This window comes from Haliotis rubra, unplaced genomic scaffold (genome assembly GCF_003918875.1).
Source record: "Haliotis rubra isolate DU_JTF1 unplaced genomic scaffold, ASM391887v1 Scf1257, whole genome shotgun sequence".
Lineage (NCBI taxonomy): Eukaryota > Metazoa > Mollusca > Gastropoda > Lepetellida > Haliotidae > Haliotis > Haliotis rubra.
This window is the reverse complement of record NW_025765178.1, coordinates 24326-50982: the sequence shown is the minus strand read 5'-3', so window position 1 is coordinate 50982 and position 26657 is coordinate 24326. Positions and strand designations below refer to the sequence as shown.

At 40.7% G+C, this 26657-nt stretch overlaps 1 protein-coding gene across 1 annotated transcript; it reads right to left on the bottom strand.

The window, feature by feature from the left end:
* Positions 1 to 4032: 4032 nt before the first annotated feature.
* LOC124266452 lies at positions 4033 to 25285 on the bottom strand. Its single transcript, XM_046701246.1, has 40 exons — positions 25157 to 25285; positions 24857 to 24903; positions 24323 to 24598; positions 23930 to 24089; positions 23374 to 23595; positions 23098 to 23245; positions 22585 to 22859; positions 21850 to 22047; positions 21602 to 21737; positions 21173 to 21207; positions 20902 to 21031; positions 20392 to 20621; positions 19748 to 19918; positions 19446 to 19617; positions 17787 to 18041; positions 16772 to 16992; positions 16534 to 16639; positions 16244 to 16360; positions 15916 to 16048; positions 15226 to 15397; positions 14691 to 14967; positions 13586 to 13775; positions 13267 to 13481; positions 12896 to 13128; positions 12308 to 12461; positions 12035 to 12213; positions 11474 to 11614; positions 11213 to 11336; positions 10629 to 10761; positions 10069 to 10190; positions 9758 to 9897; positions 9505 to 9652; positions 8723 to 8917; positions 8361 to 8564; positions 7517 to 8269; positions 6978 to 7190; positions 6537 to 6632; positions 5996 to 6330; positions 5386 to 5587; positions 4033 to 4588 (listed from the first exon to the last, which is right to left on the bottom strand). The coding sequence occupies exons 1-40, from the start codon at positions 25283 to 25285 to the stop codon at positions 4311 to 4313; spliced, it is 7665 nt and encodes a 2554-aa protein (XP_046557202.1). The 3' UTR covers positions 4033 to 4310.
* Positions 25286 to 26657: the final 1372 nt, after the last annotated feature.

Sequence of the window (26657 nt, the reverse complement as noted above, 5' to 3'; positions counted from 1 at the left end):
CTGATTCACACTCTCTATATTTTCCTGTAAATCACTAGCCAGTGTGGAATCAAACAAGTAATCCAGAGGTAAAGACGTGGAGGAACTGTGGTCTGGAACCTTCACTTTAACTTTGTTTGGTTCTGTGTAACAATCCGAATCGTCTGATTTTAGACATAGCTATGGTAATGACAAACAAAACAATCTCATTGAACCTTATCACCCTTTAATCTCGTTAAAAAAATCGTGTACAAATTTATAAAGCATGAAATGTACCAGCAACACGGTCCACGCACGAACTTTTCCAACATACAGACTCCCACTAAAGAAGACTATCAAACACAAGTATTACAATTCAACTGTAAGACGCCATCACTCGTTGTAGTGCACTCGGTAAAGCGGAGGACTCAAGACTCAAGACACAGAGAACCCTGGATCGTATCTCGTCAGAATCTGCAAAAAATGTGAGAACATTTAAATGAAGTTGTAAGGCAAACAGTATCCACTCAATATTGAAGCTGTGGACAAGAAGGTTGGGTCAGGTGGTAGACGAGGCATAAACGAAGATGCAGTTCATGCAGAGGTTTTGTTATGTCCAACCCGAACACTTCCCACACACACACACACACACACACACACACGCAGAACTTTTTACTTTAAACCCTAAAACTTCTAGACCCCCTTAAACGCTTGAGCCACACACACACACACACAATAACACCCACCCACCCCCACCCCGACCGTAATCTTGCGAATTTCCCATTCTAAAAGGAAACAAATATACCATTTACCAGGTAGGCAAATATTTACTAGCTTTGCTGCAATATTTTTATAGATAGGGATGCATTTTTACAAGGCTTTCTGATTTATATGTTAGATGTTTGTAAACTTATGTTTGGGGCTGTGCATTGATTGTAATTGAGTTTGAATATTATTTATAATAGGAGGTAATGTGGCTGTGCTGTTCGAGTATTTCACGTAGTCATGGTAGAATGATTTGTTAAGTCTTTTGAGTGCCATTTTCATTCTTTGCATATATGTTCTCAAGTTGAATTATGGTAATTTCCATATGTCAGTTCCTAACTTCATAACACTAAAATATATCAGCATACTCACAGTATAATCTGATAATCAACACAAGTATCATAAAGAACATCTTGTATGTGTAAAATTGTTCTCAACGGAAACAAATACGATGCGTATATTTTAGGTGATGCACGATTCGTATTTATGTAAAGTTTAATTTTGTAATAATGTTATCAGCCTCATAAATTGCCATCGTCCAGCTGATACAGCTGACTATCATAACAGCGACATGTGGCCATAACTTGCCTGAAGGTCGCTATAAATTCGGTGTTTTCTGTTAGATCTCCCGTATCCGCCAAACATCTCGAAAAATTCTGAGTCTGGCGTTATGAAAGGGAAGTAAACATAGATGACTCTTCATCTTACAATCATGCCACGACAGTACTCGATAATTTACGAACGGCTAATCAGTCGCTTCCTCTGACAAGCTATGCAACGCTACATCACTCTATGATAATATATTGATTTGTTGAGTCTATATTGTGCCACATGTATTGTTGGCATATATGGCATCAACTTGAAGATCTATTTCAAGCAATAATTTCCAGTCAACCTCTTTCACCAAACAGAAATGCACAGGTGAACATTCATTACTAAGATGCTTTCGGTGAGAATTTACCTCGAGTTCGTTGACATTCAACTGGAATGCATTCCTTTCACTGTCAGTGTAGTGTTCTTACCTGTGATCTGAGATTTCCTGGGGAACGACATTTCAACCAGAGATCTTGCGTCTTCTGAATTAATCACAATTATATAATCCAATTACTGTTACCCACAAATTGTCGATTTCAACATCACATGCGCTATAGAAAGGACTCCATCAAAATCATATGTCGGGACCTCAGACAACACAAACATACTTGTCAGATGCATGTATATCAGAAGATGCTGCATTCAAAGGGAATACTTATTGTTGTGATGTAAGCCAGTTGGAGTTGCCTCCCTTAGACCATATTTGTGTAGTGCGTGACATATCTTGATGTACGCATGAATCTATGACGTATTAAAGCGAGTCTTGACCCCCGCCATTAGTCATGTCAGCATAACACCTGTGACACATAGACAACAAACTGAATCATTGTGTAAGGTTTACTGCTGCTTTTACTAGTTATCATTTGGGAAGACAAATGTTTTAAGGTATGGTAACGACCAACAGTCCATGAGAACAGTGCACCTGGAACATGCAAATAGGCCACAACAAATATGGGGGTTCACGAGCAAGATTATACGTCAAGTAGCGTTGTATGTTTTGATGCAGGCCTATCATCTTCGCCTCCAAAATGGTCCCCTTCCGTCAGCCTGGTGAAGATGGACGCTTATCTCTTCTCCACTCCAATGGAGACGTCGATGTTGCTGTTCTGGCGTCAGAGTTGGCCGTCGGGCGAGGCGCCTTGCCTTGATACTGAAGACCTCGTCGAGCAGTCCTCGCAGATACACCACTATTGATAGGTATGGTTTGAGTTGTAAGGGATGCTGACTTGAAGCTGTGTTTATAGGTTGATTGTTTTGCTGACTAGGTCGCCATACGTGCTAAATTGTGTTGCTGTGGACGAGCAACGTCGTCCACCAAGGCACATGCACCACATAAAGCATACCTATAGTTCTCCAACTGGCATTGTCCCGGGAGGCATGTCGAACTTGTTCCTGGGCCTCCTTTCACAAAGCACTAAGGTGATCGTGAGGTCACTAAGGTAACCTTAGTGCAATGTTAAAGAATGGGAGATAAGGTTAACCTTAGTAAAGCTTGCTTCGTGAAAGGAGCCCCAGGTCGATAAATACATGTGTTTTTTTCTGATTTCTAACTTCCCAAATCCATTTACAAGCTCACTCCATCAGGAGTCAGATGGCAAAGACCTATGTCCACATTGCTAGAACCTTTGGATGCTTCCGAGTGACAACGTAACATACCTGCAGAGACAGGCCTGCAGAGCCAGGTGAACTTCTTGTCAATCAAGATCGTCCTGACGACACGAATTCGACTGCATACATGAATAGGTACTATGTGTGCAGCCCATTTTTGGTGCCCCACCGTTATATTGCTGGAATATTGGTAAAAGCTGCGTAAAACCAAACTCACCTACTCTCTCATTTGTGTCCCTTGAGAGGAGAGAAACACAGTCAAACACATTTTGCTTGACTGCATAGATTTCTCTCTCAGGAGGGGTGCCTGTTATCAATCATCATCTTCAAAGGATATGTTTACAAATATAAAAATATAAAACAATGTCAAAATCTTGATCAGATAAATTTTGAACATTTGAACTGTTATAAAATTTGTGTGTTGTTATCACCAGCTTAGATTATTAATGGCGGTATAACTCAGGGGTTAAAGTAGTTTAAAAGTATTGTCCCCCTGACAGTGGCGCGTAAGTCCACACTAACTGAAGATTATATCATCGTCTACTAGCGTTGTAATTGCTCAATTGTGGGTAAGTTTTTAATATTGGTTAGTCCTGCATACAGACACTGGTGGCCAAAGTAATGGGAATCATGCAAAAAGCAGATGTAGCGTAAGTCCCCTTGATACCCAGAAGATGACTTTGGTCGCTAGTGGTCTATAGCCTAGTTTTAATTTATACTAAATTATAGCCAGAGGAAGTAATGACTTATTTTATAAAGAATTGGTTTGCTTTATAACTAATCTTTGATACTCAAAAACTGTCCTTTGTAGACAGACCTTTAATATTATTCCAATTGTTCTCATCGCCATATGGCTGCGATATCGCCAAAGCTATGTAAAGTTTTAACTCACTAACTCACTCAATCTGAATGTAACAACTGTATTAATTGTAATTTTGATCTTTTCAATACATTTTACTTCATGTAATATTTGTTTTATGGATTTTAACAGGCAAATGCCACCAGTCATCAAGTGAGTTTTCTTTTGGTCCAGCATTACATACGAAGATGAAACTAAAGCATATTAAGTAAATCATCTGCAATTGATCAAGCGGATCAAGAACGAAGTGCTCTTCACAATCTTAAAAAAATCAACTTACAACATTATTTTAATATATATATTTATTATGTATACAAGTATCATCAATATATTGCGACACATGAAAACAACCTAAAAAATCATTGTGAAACACCTATATGTGCTGTGCAGAACTACACAATTTCGTTCAGTACTTTACATCATTAAATCAGCTGCATGTTTCATTTCCAATACTTAATACAAATGATTGACACTGTATCAAAGCGTACCTGATGTCTTAACATGCTATACAATGTCTTAAAAATAACTAGTCATAATTGATAGTGAAACTCTGAGTACGTTGAATGTAAGCTCCACAGACATCGATAGCAGTTATCATAGCATAGATATATTCAGCTTGTCTCGAGTTCAGCTGAATGACAATTTCTTCCTTCTTTGTCAACATTCTGTCGACAATATCAGCTCCTCCAAGCAATGTTCCTATGTGCACTTCATAGTCGAGGTCATTCCAAGGAGACATAAACATGTTCCTCCACGACACGGTCAGCTTGGTTTTGTTTTGTGAAAGGGATATGCGTCCCGAATCTGGAAATGAAATTCGAAACAGGATATATATCAATATTACTGAAACTTCATATAGCGCTAAACACAACCACAAAGAGAGTGCTCATTTATTGTGCCAAAGTTCATCAGATTTTATATTATATACTCTTTATTCTAATTTATCTGGGGATTTCGGACTTTGGGGACATCTATGTGTGCTGGCGATTTGTTGCCTGAGGGTGTGGGTTCGAATCTTTGGGTTGAGTCCGATCCGGGATTCGAACCCCCGCCCGCAGAGTCAGGCACCTAATCGCCATTACACAAAGTCTGCAGTCTAGACTACTAGTTGTCCGACTTCCATTTTTGTGGAAGCCGCGGTGGCTGAGCGGTCTAGGCGTCATTGTGTGCTGGCGATTAGGTGTCTGATTCTTAGAGTACGGGTTCGAATCCCGCATGGGACTCACCCCAAAAAGTACTAGAATTTGTACTTTACTAAGAAAGTGTAATCCTAAATATAAGATATGTTGCATTTGGGGATATCGTTCTCACCAATACATGTAGTTGTGGGTATAATTAACGCGGCACTTTCGGACTTCCTATCTTGTGCGACTCTTGTAACTGTTCCTATTTAGACAATCGCTCTCACATTTCCGTTTGATAACAATATCAAAATTAACATTATATATAATTGATTATCAATTCCATAAACAATGAGAATTCATAAGTTTACCTTCATGTATACTGATCATGAATGTTGGACATATGTAACCCACCGCTACATGACATGTCATGTTAGGACAGTGACTGGAGGCTGATTGTTTGACGTTATCAGTACTAACCAGATACAGTTGGTGGTTCATGACGAACTGTAAAGTACGAAGTTGATTTCTCTCCAGTCGTCCCAAACACGTCAACAGGAACGACACAGACGTTGTATGTCGAGCCAATCTCCAAGTTTACATCGGAAAATGTAGCATATGTGTAATGCATGTAGTTTGGAATATCACCCTGGTAGGTACGCAGTTTACCCTCAACTGAAACCTATAAATATAACGAGATATATAACAAAGGCAACTGACAACCACCAAAACGTTTATCAACAAACCTAATCCAGTTGTGTTTATCCATCATCGTAACATTGCGCACTTTTCGGATCACCCTTCACCGCTGGGTGAATTGGCCTTCAGTAGCCAAGGATTGTCGAAAGAGTCGACCTATCGGATCGGGTGGTCAGCCTCATGTCATGATACATGTCACCGTATTCTAATTGTGTAGACGGATGTTCATGATGTTGAACACTGGATTGTCTGGTCCAGACTCGGTTATTTGCAGACCACCGTCATATAGCTGCAATATTTCCGAGTGTGGTGTTAAACAACAACATCACTTGTACCACCATTAGCGTAGATCTTACACATGTCGAGGACTAAGGTACAGTAAGCCACTTACCACTGTGGACCTCAGCTGTCGGTCGGCCTGGCTCCAGTGGAGCCTGACTGTGTTCTGGTCCTGATGACACATCCCTCTGTCAGAGGAGATGGATTCAGTCTGGGTCCCACTCAAGACACTCAATTCTTCTAGTGATATCTTGTTAATTTCTCTGACAATTTCAACCCCGTCCGTCGTCGCAGCCACCACTAAGCCTGCCTTGTTGAAACATCGTATTGTTGTGTAAACTGTTATTGATGAGGTGTTGAATGCATCACTAATGTCCATCACAGCTGTGGACTCTCCTGTGGGCACTGTGCGGAATGTCATGATGTCGTCGCTTCGTCTGCGTCTTCCTGTTTGAGGAACAACAGAACATCAAGATGAAACGTGTGTAGATAGATAGATAGATAGATAGATAGATAGATAGATAGATAGATAGATAGATAGATAGATAGATAGATAGATAGATAGATAGATAGATAGATAGATAGATAGATAGATAGATAACACAGGTTTTAACCGTGCATCACTCATAATATCGGCAAGTGCATTCACGTACCAATAGCCCAGTCACAGTGGTCGACACCAGACTCTTCATCCGTCACTTTCCAGTTGACGCTAACCACACTTGATGTTTGATGATCTTCATCTGGACCTAAACACAAAGAATGAACTTGAAAATACGTTTGGAGTAATGGTTCATGATTTTTAATGTAGGATCACACGTAAGTACATGTATATTTTTGTATTGCATAAAGGTTTAAGTTTAAAGTTCAAGCCGGCACAAGTTTTGTTTTGTTAGTTCTGTCTTCGGCTCTTAGATACACCTATGGGCATCGTAACATACGATCTTGCTGTTATCGGTAACTTGTGATTTGGAGTATTTGCCTTTACATTAAGTTACATTAGTTTCCATAAATTGTGTATGGTTGTGATATAGCTGGTAGACAACCAAATGCGTTGTGAAGCGGAACACAATCATCCATCCTACGACATGTACCTGGACCATCACCGATGTGACGGAAGATTGGCGGCGTCAGATCTACAATGATGGGTTGTCCATGGGAAACACTAGTCAGTCCAGCAGCATTCGTTGCTATAACAGTGATGTAAACTTTGGTGTTGTGGACCAACTTTAGACCAGAAATTACACCTTGACGCTTTCGGCCCACATTCGTATACTTCTGAAGTTGACTGCCACCTGGAACTGTCCCTGAAAATACGTCGAGGTGATGAAAGTAATTAACGCGCTACAGTGGACAGTGACTGTGACTCTGCATTGCGAATTGTATGTCACTTTACAGGAGCGTGAGTCCTTGATACGTGCCTCACTACAGAGTATTTTATGATACATAGTGTTACCCTCAAGTGATAAAATGCTTATAACTCAGTACATTATCACTAGAAACTGAATGTAATAATTGGGTTCATCATATTTATCTTAGCAAGTGTCAGCAATATTTTAGGAAAAATTAAATCATGAGACAGATCGAATCTGTGCACGTTGTTCTAACACTATGAGTGTGAAGGTTAACGTACCAATCGCCCATTTGTACTGTGTAATTGGAGATTGCAGGTCCTCAAAGTGCCAGGAAGCATGTAGAGATGACCAGTGTGACAGGAACACAGAGTGGACCACCAGATGCTCCTCTGTGTCCACACTGTCCGGACCAGCAACATAGTCCACGGTCTGGACACTTACATGGTCCAGTACAAACTCCATCATCCTTGACGATGACGATATCTTCAGCACCATGCTGGTATCTACGGCTGTGAACCTGTATGTGTGTTTGTTCCAGAGGACGACTGAGTGATCTCCGACACTGCAGGTGCCTCTACAGAGGTTAGGGTCAAGGGTAAAGCTGAAGACTTCACTTCCTATTGTAACTATTGCATCAACTGATCTGTGGGTGTTGGAAACAGTCTCTGGGTATCCAGCATGCAGAGTCAGCTTGTACTCCCTCCCAACCTCAAGGCCTGAGATCGTTTGTTGGATGCTTCCACTTACGGACACAAACTTATGTCCATCTTTAGCTAAAGGCGAATCCGGCGCCTGAACCTTGATACACGACGCCGTGTCACTTTCCCATGATGTTGGTATGACAAGGCTGCATTTCGTTGAACCAGCTATTTTGTCTACCTCGAAAGATGGGTTCATCACCAGATTGTTTCCAAGATATGCTACATCCTTAGGTTCAGGGGGTGATGTGTCGATGACAACTCCATCAGATACAGCTACGTCAGAAGCATGACCAACCGCGTCTATAGCATACACTTTGTTCCATAATGTACCTGTAAACATCGTCAGTATATTTAAGAAATGTGAAGATATGTATCACTATATCCTGACTCTACATTTTAATGTAATATATGGTATATTTACCAGCAGACAATGGAGTTGGAAGTGATCTACTGAAAGATGTGTGCAGTCCAAAATCCAACCAGCCCATCACACTGCAATCTGATGTGTCGTTGATTGTCCCCACACACCAGAAATACTTGGCTATGGTGTAGTATGTGTCCGAGAAGCCGTACCAGGAGGCAGAGATTTCGGATGTTGAACTCTGGTAGTCCTGGTCGTGGAGGTCTGCAGATGTAAAAGATATAGTCTTGCAATAGTCCCGCAAGCTGAAATCATGGATCACATACCGATGTACAATGCATCATTAATGTTGAAAGTATCTACTGTTTTCATTTTTGTATTGGTCTTCTCCATCACTGACTGTTAATTTTGCAGCATAGTACCTGCTCCATCCTTCACTCTCCCTGCCACCGGAGGCATGACGTCCACCTGTACTCCATCAGAGTAGGCCCAGCTGACCAGACCAGCCTTGTTATAAGCCAGGACACTGCAGTAGTAGACGGTGTTTGGACGTAAATTCAGACCTGTCGCTGTATAGCTGGTGGAGGTCAGGTCCCCTGATTCGTGGATACTGTGACCTGAGAGTTAAACCATTAAATCACAGACCTACAGTAGTAAGAATAACAGTAGCACTATTTGAATCGTTGCTTGCATACAAAGTAATCATGTCTAATCAGGAACCTCAGGGCGACTGTTAGTTTGACACTAATCTGACAAATCCATAGGCGACAGAATATGCTATTAATCGACGAGTACGATATCGATGCATGTAATATATAAAAGGGTACAGGCATTTTCTATTTACAGTTGAAGAGTTGTTGAATACCTGTTTTCTATTCCTTAACATACTCACTACAGAACAAGTTTGTGTGTACCTATACACGTCAATAACCCTATGATCGCGAGCAGCATCCATACGTCCATATGTGTGTGTGCATATGTGTCTGCACATGTGCGTGTATGTGCATGTATGTGTGCAAGTGCGCGTGTGTGTTTCCAGGCATAAGACATGTCAGTGTGTATAATCAATTGGGGCTAATAGCACTTTCAGCACCACAGAACATCTTCACTCCATCATTTATCCAGGTGTTGGGACGCGGATACTGATGAGGGCTGAGAGCTCTCGCATATAGACAAGCTAATGATAATCAGTTAAACCTAATACCTCCTCTGTGCGTGCTGATGTAGACCCTGTATCGATGGATGCTGCTTATACCAGGCAGGAAATGTCCAGACCACGTGACGTCAAGTGTGCTGTTCTGTGTCTGGAAGTCTCTGTCTTTGGAGTCCTCAACGTCTCGGAGTTCCGTCACCTGTGTCAGCATTTGTTTCGGTCAGACATGTGAAAATAATAAACGGAACGGTATAAATGCACTCAAGAAAGGCTCAGAGAAAACTGGTATTCAAGATGCACTTACAGTTCTTCCTGATTTGTTAGTAGTTACAGGAGGCGTTGTATCAAAGGTGACGCCATCTGACTTGAAGATGCTGTAAGTTACGTTATCATACCACGCCTTTACGAAAAAGGAGTAGTTTATTCCAGGTGTCAGAACCTTGTCTGAAATCAGAAATCAGCATGTACAAAAAAGCAAACTCAAGACCATATACAAGGGACTACGTTGTCATAGAAAAATGCTCCAATAAGAAGGTCGTATGGAATTTTGAAATACAAAACTATAGGGATGAAACAACCCTTGACAAAAGAGAAAGAACTAGAACATATAATGACCTGCTTCCAATGATATGACAGCTGATGTTTGTTGACCAGCGTCCATCCAAACCCTCCCAGTTGTTGTATTAAAAACTCCTTCTGGTTCATCTCCATCGCTCTCCCCTATACTGTATTCATAGCTGCAATATAACAGATATATGATCTTAAGTGACATAATTGACCGGGCAATTATATGATCTTTTCAACTGCCTTACTCATTATTCTGTTGAGATTAGGAAGTTATAATATCATTTTCCAAAGATTGATTTTTGTTGGATAGATGTTTCCAGAAAACCAATTGTTTGTTTACATGTGTTTAATTTTTTATTGAAGATAGCCAAAGGGTATGACCAAAGGTATATCGATGGTTTGTATCAGCCGGTAAAAATATTTGTTTACAAGCGCAAGACGTTTGGAACATGGAGATATTCCCAGGTCCTGTACTCTTTTGTTCATCACCTCATGTGTCTCTGTTTGTGTATTCCAGATGATCGGTATATAACACAAATACAAGTTTGATGCAAATATGTATTCTGGTGAATACTGAATTATGACGTCAGTATCTGATATAGCCATACCGTGTTACTTGGAGACCGGGCGTAACAGACCAGATTGCCGCTATGTAGGTGTTGAAAGGAGAAACATCAACGTCAGCAACGTCAGGTGTTAACGAGAGGTCGATAGTGTCGACGACAGTGATAGATGTGGCTCCTGTAAACAATTTGCACTGGATGACATGGACAAATAACAAACAATGACACAAAGGATGAACACACTCATTTAGGCTGTGTGATGTGTGGATAGATATATCAGCTATCGAACAGAGTTCTAAATAAGGGCATGGGTGGTCTACTTATTGGAGGGATGGGTGTGAACCCATGGTCATTGGTTCGAATCTGCTATTTTGTTTATATTCCGTGGTTTGTCCGCACCACACCTAGGTTCGTGGTGCGACCATTTCTAAAACACCAAAAGTCGTGATATGACGCGTACACTCACCTATTCATCGTTAACAGATGTTTGTGTGTTACATCGAAATATTATAAGACACAAAAGAAATATTAAGACCTAGTTGTTAACTAAGGTTTGTGCATAACTGACATCTGAATATAAGAAGACACACCTGTTGCTGATAATACACATGTGTCTTCAGGACAGGTACCTCCCTGCACAGCACAGACACAGTGTCCCGCACAGTTGTAGGCCTGGCACCTCCTCACCAGCCACAGTGTAGAGTCTGCCTCCAGGACCAGTTCAGCGTGGTAGGCATCACTCTGTAGGCCAACCTGCGAGTCACAACGAAACATTCTATTGACTGATCATCAATGTCAGCGACAGGCGATTCATGGTATAAAGACAGAAAAGGAGACATTCATTCATAATATCTACACACGTGAGTTACACACTAAAGTATGCTACGTACCCCATTCACTGCCCAGATAGCTACAAACACAGTCCCATCATGTGGCAGAGTCTTGGTGGGCACACTGAAGGTCTGGAGAACTCCCTCGTCACCCTTGTCAACTCCGGCTGCTTCGTGGGAGACCTCCGTTAGTCCACTGCCCTATTATAAATATGTGACTTATTTCAAGACTATTTCTGCAGGCGTTATTATTTTATCTTACAAATATGTGACTCATGTCAGGAATATTTAGGCCCGTGAAGGTCCGGGTTGGAATGATTCTTCAGTAACCCACGCTTGTCGCAAGAGGCGACTGACGGGATCGGGTGGTCAGCCTCGCTGGCTTGGTTGACCCATGTCATCGGTTTGCAGTTGTGCAGATCGATGCTCATGCTGTTGATCACTGGTTTGTCTGGTCCAGACTCGATTATTTACAGACCGCCGCCATATAGTACAACTAAACTCACTCACTCACTCAAGGATATTTATGTACACGTTATTATCATGTCAGTTATATGCTAGGAAATAGCATACATAATCAGTTGTCGTTTGTGACGCTTTATCACAACGTTGTTCACTTACTTTATTGTACTCAGTTCCGAATTCTCGAGACCCCACTGATACAAGATAATGTTGTATTCCAGAATGTAGGTCAGAGAAGCCAAGCCACGCTAGGTTTAGATTTGTACTGTTCCAAGTCATCCATCCAGTTTGATGTCGTGGAAGTTTCACTGCGTGGTCGGTTTCTATGGAGAAGGATCCTGCAGACGAACAACAGCAGTGTCATGTAATCTTTTCACATATTCATTCGATCGAAACAATCACCAAATTTCATTGTGTACAGCAACAGATTACCTGTTTTGGGTTTAGAGCTGTCAACCAAAATGTCCCCTGTAGCTGCTGATGTACAGAGGCCCGCCATGTTGCAAGCTGTGACCTTCACCTTGTATTTACTTCCATCATGCAAGTCCAGATTTGTGTATGTGTATTTTCGAATATAACCTGGAATCTGGGGACCAGTTGTGGATTTCGTTAAACATTGTGAAAACAATACTGTCGTGAATTGGCTCAGAGGACACTATTATAATAAATTAATTAATACAAATTACATAAAAATCGATAAGATAAAAGACAAACGCTGCCGTGCTTTTCATACATAAAAAATCTAATCGTTTTTATTCAACTTCGGATTGTCAATATTGAACCGTGATATTAACAATTGATATGGTGTACTCACAATGGCCACACAACTTAACTATGTATAAACATCAGTTACTAATGTATATGCATAGAGCTGGATAGTAGGGATCTGTTCATGAGCTGCCTTCGATAACTATTACAAGCAATAAACACTGATTATCAGCGTAGTTTCACACTGTTCATTTACAAGGAATAATCGCCAGGTATATTTTGACATGAATGATTCAAGCAGTTTCACTGTACTTTAAGATTAGAACTATCTATCTCTCCAAGCTGGTGAGATGATAAGGAGAGGTACTGGCGTTCTATGGAGGACTCAACGTCGTGGAACTTCCAGTGTAAACTCAGAGCTGTCCGACTGATTGTAGTGTTAGCAACAACGGAAGAAATCCCGTCTCTCGCCGTCGGTGTGGTCACAACAACAGGTCCGCTGTTGTCTATCGTAATTCCATTGGACGTCGTTTCCGAATGCAATCCTGTAGCGCGGATTAAAAAATCAATGGCATGTTAAAATTAACTATTGTGTACAGATATAACGTGTGTACAAGTGAGGAAATGGGTTCTTAAATCAAAATATACAGAATAGATCATGATAAGAACAATATGTATTGTACCTCCTTTGGTGAACGCTCGGACAGTACTGTAGATCATCTGCCCAACTGGCAGCTGTTGGTCACGTGGGAAGATGTGGAAGATGACCTCCTCCAGGGCTGCATTCCTGGCTGCCAGAATCTCATCACCTCCTGGTGTTGTTCCTACACGCCATTCATAGTGGTCTAAACCAGATTCAGGATCATGGAAGCCTCGCCATTTGCATCCCATAAATGTCCTGAAACAAGGGTTTAGGCAGGTAAAGTGGTTGAAAAACAATAAAGTTCACACAACATTTCCCTAATCAACATTACATTATTCAAGTATAACTGGAACATTAACCTCGTCGCCTGGAACTGTATATCCATGTCGCCTGTGCCATCCTGCACTGTTCCAGGAACTGGTGGAGAGCTGTCCAGGATCACACCGTCTGAGGTTGAGGAGCTGCTGCAGAGGCCTGCTGTGTTACAGGCTGTCACTGTGGTGAAGTACTTCACTCCTGGGGAGAGCAAGATGTGCTGGAGGCTGATATCTGAAACATATATGTATGGCATCATATAGGTTGTGAAGAGGTATAAATTACTGTGCGTTACAAACTTCCGTATTTTGTTTGATCGGCTGGTGAGATAATAAGCAGTGTCTGTATTGAAAAATAGATCTGAGGAGACAAGTATGTACTGGAGGTTGGTGTCTGAATCATTATATATTTTATATATGGAATTGTGTGCACATTCAAATGTTATATATTTCGCATCACGCCTCGGATATCTGCATTTTGTTTGATAGGCTGCTAAGACGATAATGAAAGCATATACTATCATCACATTTTGAAATATACACAAAGAACTTAGTTAAGCACCCCTGACTTATCTCCCGTCTGAATGAGACCCCATCTTAACCCGTTGGAGCATATCTGGGACATAACTGGTCGTCGTGTGCAACAAAGGCATTCTCCTGTACAGCACCTGGCCCAATTGGAAGCTGTTTTGCATGAGGAATGGCGAAGACTGCCCCTTCAGAGGATCAGGAGGCTGACAGAAGGTATGAGGAGGAGTGTGGTGACTGTCATAAAGTCACACGGACGTTACATGGCATTCATGACATACATCAAAATGACATTTTGAGTGTTCACATTTACAAATAAATTCGACATTAAGCATTCCAGGGCTATACTTGTACAGATATGACTGTGTATGAAAAGCAGTGCTCTTTTTAATATGATCAATTTCATCATAAAATAAACATGCCAATAAGTTTGTCTTTTTCTATGAGTCAAAGGATCACTTGGGTCAGAAAATCTAATGTTTTTTATCATTGCAAATATACACGGGGTGCTTAATAAAGGTCTTAGTGTATATATGTGTGCTGCGAAGATCTATTTGCCAATAACTTAATATTTCATCAAGGACAATCCTTGACCTCTAACAATAACACAATAAAACTTTACTTTTTGAATTTCCAAACTCTATCTCTTCCAGTTTGTCGTCACACCCTTTGCAGGTCCCGACCTTGACCTTGTACATAGCGACACTTGAATGAGGCTCGTCGAAGGCTTCCCAGTAGGCTCCCATCTCTGAGGCACTGGTGATATAGTCCTTGTCTTTGTCATCGTGTGAGGCAGCTGACTGTACTCCGTCATAGACGTGGCCAGTTGATGGTGGCGTGGTGTCCACAACCAGAGGTCGTGATGAGGACAGTGTGTACAGACCTGCACCGTTGACGGCCTAAGCCAAATATATGTTTAAGGGTAAAAACATATGCATACAGTTCCATATCGTGAGTAGCAAACGTGACATCAACTATGAATGAATACGCAGAATATGTTTTTTCTTAAGCATGAAAAAATCACTAGGATAATATGTGGGAAGAGTAAAAACCGATCTGGTTTGAAAATCTGTGTAAATCTATTAATAGAGCTGTACCGTAGTGTAGAGACAGATAGATGCGCCTTATCGAAATACAAGTACTGCGCTCATATGTACCTTCACAGAAATATAGTATGAATGTCCATCCTCCACATTTGACGTATCAACCTCCAAGCAATCGTGGTCAGTGATCACGTTCTCTGACACGTCAGCATACGCAGGTCTGGTACCCATGGAAACCATGTATTCTCTAATTCCACTCTCCTCGTCTAAGAACACGTTGGTCCAGCTATAACAGACATCATTCAGAGTCATCTTGCACAGTATTGATAAGTTCCTAGTATGGTGTTCTACCTTCAGTTGTTGGCGATCTATAGCCCGTGTTTTATATTGTATTGTCTTCTTTGATTAAAATGTTTTAGATGTACATGCTAGTTTTATATTCATATCTGACCTACTCTAGTATTTTTACTGTCCATCGTTTACAGGTTTTTACTCTTCAATTTTTTTTCATTTTCATTGCATGAATTGTTTTCGTCACGATTTGGCTAAGATATTGCCGATGCGACGTTAAATATTAACTCACTCACCGAGTATTGATAACTACACAAAAATTAGATATGCCAGGTGAGGGCATTACCTACATTCTACAGACTCCAATTGAGTAACTGTATGTTAAAAATACATAGGGTGAATACATCACTAAGATCTCAATCAAGGGTATTTGCCTTCAGAACTAAAGGTACAAGAAGAATCTTGTGTTACATCATTTGATCATGACAGGTTTATATATCAATTCGATATTACCAGACATGCAGCACACGTGATGTGATGTAGCGTCCCTCCAGCTGTAGAAGCTGGCCAGTCAAGACTGGAGCTGTGGAGTCCACAAGGAAACCTTCTGACACAGCCACTGTTGTCATGTTGACGAAATCTGTGGCTAAAATGACAGCATCATGGGTAATATAGAGGAAAATAAGAACGAAAGAAAAACATTTTGAGCGCGAGCGTAATGAAAGTCCCATGTTTTTTTACATAGAGGAACCGGTTTGTCTCAGATTCACATCAACCATATATAGATGTTTAATGGGTCATTAATGTTTTCTTTATTATTTCTATTTCTATGTCGTTATACCTTTCACTGAGGCATAGTATGTATTTCCAGTATGTAGATGAAGACTATGGAGCGTGTAATGGTCGACAGATCCAACATTGGTGAACTTGACCACATCTTGTCCCCCAGAAACAGATCCTAGAGAAGAAACATTCATGGTTGGCCATTGTCTTCGATTTACTATTTACTATCATTCAGTCTGATGTAATTAAAGAATTATTCCGATGTACATGCAGCAGGACACACGCACGTTGTTGAGAGAATCGACTGAACATTATTTTAGTTAAAGTAAGCTATGTGGTTCTTCGTACCTAGGGCTACCTCATAATGTGAAATGCCACTCAGATGAAGCATCTGTATCTCTTCTTCGATGTCAGTGAAGTCTGTCCATTTCAGGGAAACCTCTGTTCTGCTAATCTGAAAGACGTGATAGGGGTTTGGCTATGATTTTGTTCTTAGACTTTGTTATAGAGAACCTACCAAGAGTAGGTGTTCAAAGTGAATGCCAATGTTGTGGAATCTGTCTGTCTCACAGCGATATACCAGTACCTGAAAAAATCCGTCTGTGAGTCCTTCGATGTTCACCGTCCCTGGTGTCGGTGGCGTGAGGTCGACTGCGATGCCATCACTACAGACGTTCACTTCAGCCAGCTGGGTCGTCCACTTCTCGAACGCTGTATTCTTCTCATCAGCGTGGATGCACACATAAAATCTCCTGCCATGATGTAGGTATTCCTCTTGGGTGAATTCTACGTTGAGGAACTCGTGAACTGATAAGTACGAAAAGATTGCAGTTGAGCCATACTCGCTTTAGAAGACAATCGCATTGCTAGGTGTAGATTTAACAGCATTCTTTTCAAAACAGATAGTTCTATTTTTTAGATTGAGAACCGGTAAGCTTAAACATACCTATATTCCTTACATTCTACCATTTAGGCAAACGCGTAAGTGTTATCACATGTATATATTATAGATGCCGCATGAATCCAATGTTGAGTGTGTTTTTAATGTAGTCATCCTTTAAACAAAATATCCCGTATTACACCCTCAAGCAATGGCCTTACACTTCAGGTAATACCTTATTCGAACGTGTAATTATCACTGAAAACATGGTAGACAGCTACTTCGTAAGCTAACAATTGGACATCCCTACAGAAGCAACACACTTCCAACGTGTTTGTTCAAATGTAAATCACGCCATATCGGCAAATATAATGTTACCGTTATGTAAAAACTGCCGATTTTCGTGTTCTCGATTGATCATAAATTTAAAACACACTTTACAGATTTCTATTGCGTTTTCTGTACAAGATTTATTGCCGCATGCATTCCCAATGCATATGTTAGAAACTGCAACTTTGCGTTGTGTCCCCAGCAAAAATAACAGTAAAGGTCACCTGTTCAGAAGCGTGTTATTGCGATTATTTGATAACCACTTATTTGACTGAACAATCTGAGTCGAGTGATTTGTAAATTCACGATAGCACTGCATTTCAAATAATAATGATATTTTAAAAAGATTTTAATTTTCAACGTTGTATTTATGTGTGTACATATATATTACCAATGTGTCCACACTTGATGACATCGGGCACGTTACAGGGGTCACTGACGGTCATCAGAGTCTCTCTCTTGTAGTGAGATGAGGGGACTAACTGGTCACCTGCCACCACTGCCCACGTGTAGTTCCTGTGACGTAGAGTCGGCCACACAGCAGACAGGATGTTCTTGTAGGGAGTGTAGTCAGCATCATCGTGTTTCCAGTGACTGTTCTGATCTAAACTGATGCTATATCCCAGGTGTGGTCCTTTGGCTGTGCCTGAAATCACAACGTCTTGTATCAGTTGCATGTGTTCCAGTGTTTACAATAGTTTCTAAAATCTCTTTGATTCAGACAGTGACACTCAAGAACAACGAATATATACACGGAATTTGAAATCTGTTGTAAGGTTACTTTCATACAAACATGGATTTCTTAAAGGTCGCATGCAACGTAAAACACAACTTTGCAGATTCTGATACCTTTCGGTATGGACTTACCGAAACAAATCGTCAAAAATACAAATTCAACATATAAAGTTGAAAATAACGCGATGTAAAACAAAAGCGTGAAATCTAAGTTCAAACGTTTCACTAATTTTCCCCAGACTTTTCTGGGGAAAACGGGTTTCAACAGCTGGGCTGCGCTTTTAGCACGTGCCCAGTGAAGTAGGTTCGCGCAGCTTGGAAGCGGTTGTCCGGTGAATACTCGGTGAAGGCTTTGGTGTGAGCTATTTTTCTAATGTTTTGTTGATATCTCACAGTCGCGAGCTTTTTATATGTTATGACAGTAAATTAACTGTTTATATAATTTCATTTGTCTATTTCACCACACGTTCTTCTTACCGAGTCACTTTCTCAGTTCGATACTTAAACGCAATGCCATTATTTAGCGTTGACAGAATTTCCAACTGTGATATATATATGTCGTTGTCACAGACGAAACTCAATGTCTTGTTTTATTGACACCTGTGTGTCTGCCTGCCTGTCTGCTAATGACAATATTCAATACACAACTGCTATCACTGACCACATGCAATTTGAACTTAACACCAATCAGACTATACACCATAAACAAAATGCATTGATTTATGGCCCGAGTTCGGTCTCTGTCACATTATGTAATTACACAGACAGGCAGGTGTGATACTTGAACACATGACATGTTATGATGTCTGTTGATTGCAAAATGTTATACACAAAAAATGAGCATGTATTTACAAAACCCAACATCTCTATATGTACACACACAATCAGCCGTGAGAGCATCTGCAAATGAACCAGCCGTCCCGGCTGCTTCGTTTCTTGGGAAGTAAACCGAAGTACACAATATTGCACTATTGATTTGCGATTGTACGCTTATAATTTTGTTTATATGTTTTTTCATAACCAGCAATGTATATTATATGTCATGAATAAGTGATAATTGTGTTGTAATTATGTTTGATGTTTTGGTTGCATGTGACCTTAAAGCATATAAATGTGAGAATAATATCCTTTATACTTGTTTCATGGTTGAAATGTGAGTAGAATGTAATGTTAAATACATGGGTTAAACCATTGTGAGTAGGACTAGACTTTCCACTGATGTGGAAATCTAAAAAACTACAAAAAACATTGTTGTTGTGTTTTGTATTGACCAGTTGTTTACTTTGTGTTTGTGTCTTCTTCAGCATTTACTCACCAACAACATCTACCACGACTGCAGGCACAACGTTACGTGGGTCATAGGCATTACAGTCTTTGACATCTGCTGAAGTTGCCGAATACATGCCAACTACATTGTAACCCCTGACCGTCAGTCTTCTGCACTTGGTAAAGTCGAGCTGCTTCGGAAGAAATATCTGAAAACGTGTCTGGAAACAAAAACTACCATTATTCGTCAGCAAAGGAAACACACACAATAGCTCTATGACATTTGCAATAGTGCGATAAATGAGGAAAGGGTAATGATAACTTATAACGAAATATTTTGTTCTTGTGTACCTCGTCTTTGATACTGACAATACTGTCAGCATCCACCTCTTGCCAGTTGATCAACATCTTGCTGTTGTGACTGTTATCTGTGAGACCCCATTCATATCTTGTCATGACGTCATAGGCTTCTGACAGAATCGGTATATCAGGATCACGGAACCGGGACATCTTAACTTGGATCTAGACACATATAGTTCTGTGTATTATTAAACATAATACACTATCGATTCTTTTTTCAACTCAACTCAACTAATAACATGCACACATATTATCAGCAGGCTTTGTCCATGCCTGAAGGTTTGTGTGCGATGTTAGGAAGACGGATGCAGTTTATGGCTACAGAATGGTAATGTGAGTAACTATGTATTATTAAGACGTATTTGTAATGACATCGCAGGTTCCGTACAAATGGCTAAAACGTGAGTTGTTGGCAGAGTCGATAACGTTTATCTTATCTTATGGTTGTTGCATGTGTCTGACAATTGTTTGATGTTTGATTGTTTGAACATCACTCTTATGATGACGAAGTTGGTCATCCATATATGTTTTCCTCACTCAGAACTTACACATGCCTCCAAGAAAAGGAATTCAAAAAAATGTTTAAATATACCTGACTTCACATTGTATTTACTTTCAAACTTTTCATACGTTACCTGAGCCTGTCCCCCGTCAGATTCCTGGTATGTTAATGCCATGCTTCCAGCTGCTGGGGGATGGGGTATGATAGTCACACCGTCACTATGGGTGGGCTTGGTACAGACTTTACCAGCACAGAACTTGACTGCAGCCCTGAAGGTTCGTCCAGGTTCTAAAGCTAAGTCCCCAACTATGAGCCTCTCAGTCGACCCAAGGGTCTCGAAATCTCTCCAGGTGTTCCAGATATCTGTTTAGGTGCAAATACAACATGTGACGATATAATATGATACAATAATAACTGTCCATAAAATAACTTAACTAGAAAATCAAATCAGCAAACAATTCGTGAATCCTATTTCATATGTTATTATCCTCGAACATTTTTGTTTCAATACTGACACCTTGTTTGATATTTTGATAACTTTTAATCAAAAAAGAATTATTAAGAGCATTTTCCTTCACAAATGTACTTTGTGATATAAAATACACACAAATATTTGGAAGCTATATTTCAAGTTCTCATTTACCTGAATTGGGTAATTGTGCTTGCAGCCCCCAGTGTACATCCGGGTAGCCCAGAGTAGTGCTGGTATTCCTGATCCAGTGGGCTGCATATGTTGAAGTAGAGGCTTGAAATTGCAGATCACGAGAACAATCCTGGAAGTTGATTAAGGGTAAAGGTTGATGGTTATCTACACTTCAGTAAGTACAAGGGAATCAGTAGGTACAAACAGTGACTCTCTCCAGTGTTTCATCATTTCACACAAAGCTCTCTTTGCATGATAATCACATACATACCATCTTGATTGTCGCCGTGACATCATGACCTTGTTCTGAGAACAACACAAGACAAATCGTCAGTTACGTTCAACAAGAAAACAAAATCATTCCAAAAATAGAATAATCAGTTACTACGATGAAACACCGCTTATCTGCAAATCATATTTTCTCTAAAACTATAACCACAAACGTATGAAAATTATACTCTTATTGACTCGGGAGACACTCCAAAATCTGTTCGATGTAGATTCGATGACGATTCATCTTATATCAAGCTAAAAGTATTCTCAACACATATGTATATACCGTTGCTCTAACCATTTGGATTTTGTTAGCTACTTAATTCTTTGTAAGTAATTCTGGAAATATATAGTCATATCATGAAACTAGAGCCTCTTCAAGGATTGTCTTGTATACAATATGCACTGAGCAAAAGTCTTCTTATACCAGAATCCCTGCACCCTGGTCCATCTCTGATAGTGACATCTGTGACTGCAGCGTTTGGCCTGATGACCGTCACACCGTCAGAGGACACGGTCATCTCTCCTCCTCCAGTAACAGCCACGACAGTCACAAAATACTTCTGTGAACAGACAAAGATCAATACTTTGCACTGAAATATCAAGAATAATATGCTGTATAACATAACACGGTATTCAGACATATATATACTTGCAACATTGTGCGCTACAAACCTGGTTTTCTTGCAAATTCAGGCCAATAAACTCATGTTGCGAGACCTTGCCAACGTCTATGAAATTCCTGACGTCTGATGTACGAGGTTGAGATCCAATCCCGACTTTGTATGTTGCGGTCATAGACTCACTGACGAATCCATGCCATCTGGCCGTTAGGGAACCTGTTGAGATTTGCTGGTCTGTGTCCTGAATACCCTGCAAATAATTTACTCAATGTTCATGCGGTCCTGGTGATGCCTCGTCAAGTTAAAGGTGACAGTACACAAGAATGTACAGAAGCAGTACATACGAATATTCAATGCATTTCCGAAAATCATCACATTTAAGTTATATTGAATCATTAATACAGCAAATATAGTGAGTGAGTGAGTGAGTGAGTTAATATTTAACGTCACATTGGCAATTTTCAGCCATATCGTGGCAAGAACAAGATTTGACGTTGGTAAAATATGTATAGATGATAAAAACCTGTTGTCAAAAGACAGCAAAGCTGCTAGATGTCACTACTAGACTTAAGCTAGTATATGAAGTTAAAATTAACAGCACTATTTGTACAGTACACAATATAAAACAGGCTATAAAGGCCAACAACTGAAGGTAGATCGCCAAACAAGGGATCGTGGTCACCAGTGATGGCTTCTGTATGTTCACTTGATTAACACACAGGATATTAAAGAAAAGATGACCTCTTATTCTGAATCTTGGTTCCGGAACCAACAGATATACACGTACATCTATTTCGAGCAAAGATCCTTCTCCAGCTGGAATAACGTCTTCCACTACACCACGTAACGGCGACATGACGCCATGGACGTAGGGTTCAGACAGCGCTATTGTAGACAGTCCTACTATGTTGGTGACTCTGACTGACACAAAGTAGGTGTGGCTGTGATGGAGGTCCCAGTGGAGGCCTGTGAGGGCGACAGCTGTACACGTGGGTGGCGACATCAGAGTACAACCTCCTCCTGACTGCAGCCTCCTGAATGGGATTATTGTCGACTGACCGCCTAGAAGTTCAAGAATTGATTGAGGAATAGAAACAAAATGTGTTTACTTGTATTGGTTACATATAAACAACAATATATGCGCATAAGACAAACTGTTACACACACAGGCACAGACACAGACACACACACAAACACACAGAGACACACACACACACACACATCGATACTATACCCCACGACAGGGACGTACGGGTCTAATACATCGACATATGCTGAGCAGATGACAAAGTATACTTACTCACAGAGACTTCGTACTTGAGATACCGTAACACGGGATCTGTGAAGGCCTTATTCCATCGGGCAACCAGAACGTTACTTTCCAACATAACATTGATCGATCCAGAAAATCCAGGGTACAAGGTATGTACATTTACAGGGCCCACAACCTTAGAAATGAAAGAAAATTTATATCACAAAGCATAAGAATTGTCAAACTTGGATTTAACGTGTTACGTTTACTGTAAACTCAGCGAATGTCACTTTAACTCACTCACTCACTCAGTGAATGCCATACCTTTGAAGCTGAGATGCCAGCTTTGTTGATGGCCTTGATGGCGATGTAGAACTGTTGCCCCTCACTGAGACGGGGATGGTAGCCCTGATACTGAGGATGATGATGAGTGGACGTGTAGGGCAGGATATCTGGAGCTGCTTCACCAGAAGGATCTGACATCATCCCAAGCTCGTAGTCATAGATACCACTCTCAGTGTCACTGCCAGTCCAGTTTACGAAGAGCTGGCAATGGAAGGTGAGGACATGACACAACAAACTATATAAATATATACCAATGTAGACATCATACATTTCAAGTTTTTTTTAGCACTTTTCCACTTCATAAATACTGCTATGATATGCATGTCTTAATATAATTCAGTTTCTAGCATTCCTAGTTCATTGTGAGGTGTACTGCCACATTCAGCTAAAATCTCCATACCGGCTTGTGAACGAATATTTCTCTGTGGAGAATTAAACAACATAATAAATATGGTGCTGTCCCAATACCACGAACAGAACTAAGTTAATCCTCAAGCTCTATATAATGGCATTCCCCTTTAGTTTATTCACTCACGTGATGTTCCCTGCAGACGTATAGAGACGTGATGAAGGTGGGAGGCATACTGACTAGGGATCCACAACCATCGGTGCACATATGTATCCTACTTCCGTTGATGTAACGATGTATTGGAAACAAGGACAATCTCTCGTCATCTACTGGCGTGGCCATGGACCTGGATCCAATGTAAAATCCTCATAAGTACAATTTATGAAACATTCAATCAATCGTGTGTTAAAACACACAAATCCCAAACTTCGGATGATACTGATACTTCCGTCAATCAGTGACTGTATTGCTGAGAGTTATTGAGCTGAATTATATGAATCTTATATTTAACCCAATTACTCATATAAGTACTGACTGAAGCAGATGACAGTTAACTATGTTGATAAGCTATTTCTGTACCTGCAACTGTCATCTGGACTGACCACCTGGGCACGTCTCCTGTGGGCGTCGATGAACCACACAACGTTATCTGATGACTTGACCAGCCCCTCCATCACCCTGGAGTCTCTCACTGCCACCTCACTGACACTGGGTGGTGTTGTGTCTACAGTCACTCCGTCAGAACACACTGGGTCAGATGCTTCCAGTGCTCGGTTGAAGGCCACCACTGTCACGTGATACTTGCCGACAGTGGGCGCTGTCCAGGAGGCGGATGTGGAAAAGGGTTTCCGTGACCTGTATGTGAGTAAGATGATATTTAGGAAAATACATTTCACAAACAGACATACAGTGGATAACGTTTCATACAGTTTGCAGGAGAAAGTACATGCCTGTTGTGAAGGAACATCAGATCAAAAGCGTCGGCTCCGTGGCAGTGAGAGCTAAATATGTACTGATAGAACATGACCCCACTCTCTCTGTCAAAGAACCCGTCCCAGTGGACGTGGAGCTGTAGACTGTCCTGATAGTCCACTTCCGGGTGTCCAGACTGACCATCGTGGACAACGCCAGTATGAGGGAGGACTAATGTCTATTGTAACCTGCGAACGAATACAGTATCTATGTTACAGATTCACAAGTGTATGGCGATATATACAGATTTTGACATATATTTCCCCATTTATTATTGATATATTAATAATTTCATGAAGAAACGCATGCATGGTGAACAGATCACTGACTAAGGTCCACATACCCGCGCTACGTTAATGCTGTGTATGTTGTTATAGTATGGGGCATAGATCCGCTTTGTGGAACGGGTTACCAGGTTGTGGGTCAATTTCAGGTACGTACCTTAAAGTCCAGTTTGGTTGTTATCAATGCTTGATTTGTTACAGTGACCTCCACATAGTAGTCAGAATCGTGAACTCCGTTTCTTTGCTGTCGAAGTATTCCTCCATGAGAGTTATTGCTGTCCACCATAGCAGTTACAACATGGAAGTGACGGTGATAGCACCCGCTAAAGGGGGTACAATAGCAGCTTGGCCCCCGCGCATTGTCTTCGTACTTATCATTGCAATCCTCAATTGTCTGGAATGTATAAATAACTGCCTGGTAACAGCCAAAAACATCAATGTTTTCGGGCGAGTTTCGCTCGTTAGATAATGCAAAAGTTCAGGAATGTATTTGCGGGTCTGCTTGAAGATATTATTACATTTGCGAATGATACATTATTATATTCATACATTATATCTGTATTTCCAAAACCAAAACGTCATGTGGCTTTTCATAAATCACGGTACTGCGCTGAGGCCTACCCTACCATGCCACGATCGAAAAGCAGCACGGATATTGTCACCTTTTATAGTTATCACGTAGTTAACCAAACCAAATACTTCTTCAATGTTACCATATGGAATCTTAGAAAACTTACACTGTCTCATTTGGCAGTATATATGTGACATTATAGCATGTGTAAGCAAAATGTTGTTTTCAACAAACCATGAACTTGGTTTCATTTTAAATCTTATTGTAGTTTGTCATTATTATAGTTACCGCTATCCACTGTACATCGAATGGGTGTGACGTGCATCATGTCCTCAAAATTAGAATGGAAACATTCATTATGATAATTGACGCACATTTTAGTGAGAAAGTGGACAGTTGTCAGATGTGCACGAATATGAGTCATTCTTGTAAACAATGGTTATCAGCTCTCAACCATCAAGTGTTGACGAATATTCACAGTTTACTCACTATGGCTTCTCCTTGTGCCGTCATATGCCCTATTCCATGTACGATCTCCTGGTTGTGATACCTGTCCACTAGTCTCCAGGATACCGTCTCCAGACCGCTGTGCTCATCATACGCTACCCACTCTATCCTGGAATTGTACCGAAGCAGCAATTAATGAAACAAACAAACAAGAAGAGATTTAAGAACATGCGGAAGACATTGACTTACGTAATGTTTGTGAGTGTCTCTGCTCCATGTACACTGACGTTCAGTCTGTCTCCTTGGTTAGCCACAGGTTCTCTATGACTGGAGGTGATGTGTCGATATGGACTGTAACATTCTCTTCTTTCATTTCTGACATGATGTCATAGGCTCGAACCAGAAGCGTATAGTGTCCCCGTCCACTAGTGAGGGGTGTTATGGTCTGTGACTGATTCAGACCCTTGACTGGTGAACAGGTTATCAGGTGGTGGGCTGGTGATGGACGACCCTCCTTGGTGGTCGACTTTGTAAAAGGTGAGGAAACGAGTTATACCTGAATAGTAGACCAAATTATATGCATTATTACACGACTGCGTTTCCATAAATATGGAATATAAATTATATTGAATTCCTTTAC

Bases quoted from the DNA above. Each gene is read 5' to 3' on its own strand.
- LOC124266452 (XM_046701246.1), bottom strand. From the start codon at position 25,285: ATGGTGGACAGCAATAACTCTCATGGAGGAATACTTCGACAGCAAAGA. The intron at 16,993-17,786 runs GTAATATATATG...CGTACTTATCAG, and splicing joins CATCAAGTGTGGACACATTG to TTCACGAGTTCCTCAACGTA. The intron at 12,462-12,895 runs GTACAGTGAAAC...ACTGGTCCCCAG, and splicing joins TAGATAGTTCTAATCTTAAA to ATTCCAGGTTATATTCGAAA.